Genomic DNA, 5,019 nt, shown 5'->3' with positions numbered 1-5,019 from the left:
AAAACAGACCGTGAACACGTTATCTAGCCGCGGCACTGTCCGTCATTGGTCAAAGTCCTCTATAACCTCCTCTCCTCGGTTCGGGGGCTGATGATATGCCTACTGGCACTAGTAATTAAGGGTCTCCCGGTGGATGCGGTTGAGGCACTGTGAATTTTCGTTATTCCCACATTGATGATCGGCTGGAGGGAGAGACTATATCAATAACCCCAGCCTCATAGCAACGTTCCCGTAGGCAAATATTGGTGCGGTTGACTTCACACAATATCATGAGAATTGTTATCTCAAGATAGACAGTAGAAGCGAATCAACCTGTGGTTGAGTTGGTTAGGTGGACAGTGGTATCCCCAACCCACCAGGGTTCAAATCCTGGTGCTCGCATTAATCCTGGATTTATTTCAGGATTTCCGGCGATGCGCTTTCAGTGAGAGGAGACGTTCCCGTCGACGACGAGGCGCCTACGGTGACTTCGTAAATCTCAAGATGATATGCCGGCTCAGTCTCTCGGAGGTGCTCATAGGGGTAGGGTGTGCGTGTGTGCGTTCATAGGGATGAGTGTATGCGCGTGTATATGAGCGCTTGTGTTTGTACTGATGCTCAAAAAAAAGATAAACAGTAAAAAATATTGCATTTTTATCTCAATTCATAGTTGTACTCTTATTAAAACTTCTTAGACTTCCCACATCATAGACTGCCATATCAAACCTCTTTAATTTATGTCAACTGTTAAACAAGGACCTGAAATTCACCCACATGCAATCCTTATTCCATTGAAGATAGTTTTGGCGTTTAATGATTTAATGATAAAAGAAAGGATCTTGATGATGAAGATATACTATAATATATATTGCCATTGCTAGTCGACCAAGACGTGTCATCCTTGTTTTTGGGTACATTTCAATCCAACCAAAATACTCATGCATGCTGGTTGGTGTCGTTGGCGAGGATGACGTTGCGGTGCCTGCCGCGTTCTGATCGGCAGTTCTGGGCGAACTTGACGGTGCGGGCGTTGAGTCCCTTGCTCTTCTCCTCCTCCGACCACTCCGCGCCGTAGTACTTCTCCTCGTCAGCGCCGACGTTGGCTGGGAACAACATGGAGCCCCACTGCGGGAAGTGCACAAGCATGACCGGCAGCGTGCATGCCATTGTCACTATGCCCATGTACTGGAGCCCCTGCCCGGTGCCGTAGTTGGACGAAGTGAAGAAGAGCAGCTGGTTGAAGGCCGCGCCGAAGGTCCCGCCGGCGCCGGTCATCCCCGAGACGATGCCGAGGGAGCGGCGGGAGACGAAGGGTATGACCGCGAAGATGGCGCCCTCAGCGGCCTGGGCACAGATGGAGAAGAGGACCATGGCGGTGACGGAAGCGGGCAGGCTCGAGGCGCGGCCGAGCCAGAAGCAGAAGGCGCCGCCGGCGGTCTGGAGGATCCAAATGTTCCAGAGACGGGCGCGCATTCCAAAGTAGCGCGCGCCCACGTCGGAGAAGTAGCCGCCCATGGAGCGCACGAAAATGTTGGCGAGTCCGAAGCTGGCGGCGATGGTTCCGGCGGTGCGGAGGCCTAGGTGGAAGTGGTCGTAGTAGTACTCGGCGATGACATTGTCGGTGCAGAGCTCGACGCCAGCGGAGTATCCGTAGAGGAGCACGAAGATCCAGCTACGGTAGTTGGTTATGGCACCCCAGGCCACCTTGGCGAACTTGTCCTTAGCGACTTGGCCCTTGTTCTGCAGGCTCCAGAGGTTGCCGTCGGGGAGGTCCTGCCCCAGCGTGAGCACCATGATGCCGACGACAATGTGCAGCGTGCCGGGGCCGAAGTAGGCGACGCGCCAGGCCGAGAAGGGCGTGGCCCCGCAGTACCTGCGGATGGCCTCGTAGACGAGTGGCATCACGAGCTGCGTGGCGCCGCCGCCGACGTTGCCCCAGCCGGCGGCAAGCCCGTTGACGGCGCCAATGATGTTGCCGCTGAACATGGTGCTCATCCAGTACTGGCAGGAGATGAGCGTGGCGAGCGAGAAGCCGATGAGGAAGCGCACCATGATGTAGCCCGCCGGGTCGTGGACGAGGGACATGCAGAACACGGCGGGCGCCGTGAGCATGACGAGGAAGGCGCAGCCGTAGCGGGGGCCGAGGAGGTCGCACACCACGCCCATGGCGACCCTCGAGAAGATGGAGCCGGACACGGAGGCCACGCTGGCGTTGCTAATGTCGCGCTTAGTGAGGTTAAGGTTGTCGCGGATGATGGGGATGAGCGGCGCCGCGGCGAAGGTGGAGACGAAGCAGACGAAGAAGGCCATCCAGGAGAGATGGAAGGCGCGCATGTGCGGGGCAGCGAAGGAGAAGAGCCTGAAGGACTTGGCCTTGTGCTCAGAGTCCACAGGCAGCGGGAACATCTTGGCCGGCGCCGCCATCTCCGTCTCCATTTTCTCCATCTGTTTCTTCTCTTGCTCTCGATCTCGAGCTCTGCAATGGTGGTCTGTGCTTTGGATCCCACTTCTGTTTGCTAGTTATAGCACCGGCATTAAGGCAAGCGTTGACATCTCTGTTCCAGTGCTAGCTTCATTCATGATCATCCCATGGAAACAGCTCAGCTCAGAGATGGATCGTGGCTTTGATTTTAGTTTAAGACTTGAGGGAACGTTGAATCTGGGTGTGTCTAGGGTACATCCAGATGTGACCTAGTTATTGCACATTTAAATGAATGAATCAAGCATAAAAAGAAAAAAAAGAAAAATGAATTATTCACACGAATCTCGACGTAAAATCAATGACATAGAATTTAGATGTGCAATATTTATGACACATCTAGATATGCTTTAGCAAAACTGAATCTAAAATAGTACTAGTATTAGGAAGTTCCGTTTCTGTACAAGCCTCACCCCTTGGGATCAACCAAGGATCAGAATATATACCAAGTCTCTGTGAACAACAGCAAGAATCGACATACTACTCTACTTGGCAACTTGCACAAAATGATGTGATGTACGTCCCTTCGGACCTATCAGGGTTGCCGAGTTAAGTCATTATGATTAAGCTTTGATTCCTATCGATAAGTGCACTGCATGCATGATTACTTCTACGACATGATGTACTAGTAGGAGTACTTATATTTTTGTTGACGGAAACCATGTTGGCATTATTCGCTACTATATTTAGTCTGTTGATTGCACACAAGAGTTGACTATTCACTTATAGTGCTGTCAAGAAAGCTCGACATCGTGACCTGTCAACATGGCAACTTTTTAGCTCGGCTAGCTCGGGATCATTGGCAAAAATGACTCCACTATGAACATCGCTGTATCTAGCAATAAACCTTCTAAGCTCTTGGCTCCTATGTTTCGATATAAATCACGCAGAGTGGGCAGGCTGGTGGCACAAGATTCATAACAGTAGATTATCTCAACAAAGATGTTTATGTTTTGTAAGAATGGCTCGCAACTTGGAATTACTGCAACCATATGTATGCAAAAGAAGTACTCCTTCTGTTTCAAAATAAGTATTTTTGATTTGTTCAAATATTGATGTATGTAGACTTGAAACAAGTCTAGATACATCCACATTTGAGCAAATCTAAGACACTTTTTTTGGGACGGATGGGGTAATTATTATTTGTCTAGCTACTGTTAATATTTGTGTAATCATTGTGTGGCTATTGAGAATCGAATTGTTCCTGTACCCTGGTGTCCACTGGGCCGACAGAGATGACGTAGGCTACATCCCGCCTGGGGTAGCCTTCGCGCTGTCTGCCGGCTGGAGCAGCCGGCTGTCTTGCTGCTTCCTCACAGTTGTTGTCGTTCTGCGGAGGTGGAGGTAGTAGTCCTTCGCCTCTCATGAGGCGCTGCGTCCAGCTGCACTGGAGGGTGGTGTGGTTGGCGAGCTTGCCGCCTAGGCTGTGGTACTTGCATGGGGAATCAAGCATCTGCTCAAGCGTGTACTTCGTCTTGGTCCATGGACGGTCATCTCGCTTGCGGGGGTAGCAGTTTTCGCCTGCTCCGGTCGGCTGGTCGTCGGCTGCGCCAACCAGCCGGTTCTCGTATCTTTCTTTGGCCACTGCGTCGGGTCTCTTCCGGTTGTCCTGGTTGTCATAGTAGATGCGGTCGTCGCGGTTGTCCCGGTTCCAGTTGTCGCGGTTGTTCTGGTTGTTGCTGGGGCCGGCTTGGTCCCTCACCGGCTCCTCAGGGAGTATCTTGCCGGCTGGATCCAACCGGATTGGCGTCTTCATGGCCAAGTCAGCCATGGCGTACTTGTCCGCGATGGTCATGAGGGCTATTAGGGTCATCAGGTTCGACCGGTTGATCTTGTGCTTCAGCATCGTGCCGTCTCACAGCCGTCGCGGAAGAACTGGATGGCTTATACGTCCGCCACCCCTTCGCGGGAGTTGCGCAGGCTGGACCACCTTGTGAGGTAGTCGTGATCCGACTCGCCGCTGCCATGGACGCAGGCAGCTAGCTATTGTGGCCCGCCAGGGCGCTTGTCGTTGCCGGGGAAGTTCCTGACAAAAACTTCCTCGCAGTCCAGCCAGGAGTTGACGCTGATCTTGAGCGGGCTCTTCAGCCAGGTGCGCACCGATTCTTGCAGCATCAGCGGTACATAGTGCACCGCAACTCGCATGTTGCTGCCTATGATGGTGACGGCCATCACATAGTCGTTGAGCCAGTCTTCTTGGTGCCGCCATCGTACTTGAACGTGCTCCGGGGAAGGGTGAATCCGGGTGGGAACGGCTCCTTCGCAATGTGTGGCCCGATACACAGATGTCCCTCGATGTCTTCCTCCTCCAGCTTGCGGGAGATTTCTATCGTGTCGAGGCGGCTGTGAAAGGGCGATCTTTGTTGTCCGGCTGCCTCCTGCAGCCGGCTCGTTGTCGCGTCTGGCTAGCTGGTACGAGTTGACGCTACGCTCTCTGAGGGCCTCCGGCTAGCACAATAAAAGAGCACATTGCTTCCTCGCTGATCATCATTATTAAAGCATTGTCTCAAATGAGGAAAAGGATGATGGAGACTATGATTCCCTCACAAGTCGGGATGAGA

At 52.6% G+C, this 5,019-nt stretch overlaps 1 protein-coding gene across 1 annotated transcript; it reads right to left on the bottom strand.

The window, feature by feature from the left end:
• Positions 1-687: 687 nt before the first annotated feature.
• Positions 688-2,599, bottom strand: LOC125527553 (high-affinity nitrate transporter 2.1-like). The gene has a single exon (XM_087543001.1). It carries the CDS (start codon positions 2,422-2,424, stop codon positions 916-918), a length of 1,509 nt encoding a protein of 502 aa, XP_087399127.1. The 5' UTR covers positions 2,425-2,599; the 3' UTR covers positions 688-915.
• Positions 2,600-5,019: the final 2,420 nt, after the last annotated feature.

Source organism: Triticum urartu, chromosome 2A (assembly GCF_056163025.1).
Source record: "Triticum urartu cultivar PI428250 chromosome 2A, HENAU_Tu73, whole genome shotgun sequence".
NCBI lineage: Eukaryota > Viridiplantae > Streptophyta > Magnoliopsida > Poales > Poaceae > Triticum > Triticum urartu.
Note: the sequence above shows the minus strand (reverse complement) of the source record. Positions and strands in the feature narration are given on the sequence as shown.

Bases quoted from the DNA above. Each gene is read 5' to 3' on its own strand.
- LOC125527553 (XM_087543001.1), bottom strand. From the start codon at position 2,424: ATGGAGAAAATGGAGACGGAGATGGCGGCGCCGGCCAAGATGTTCCCG.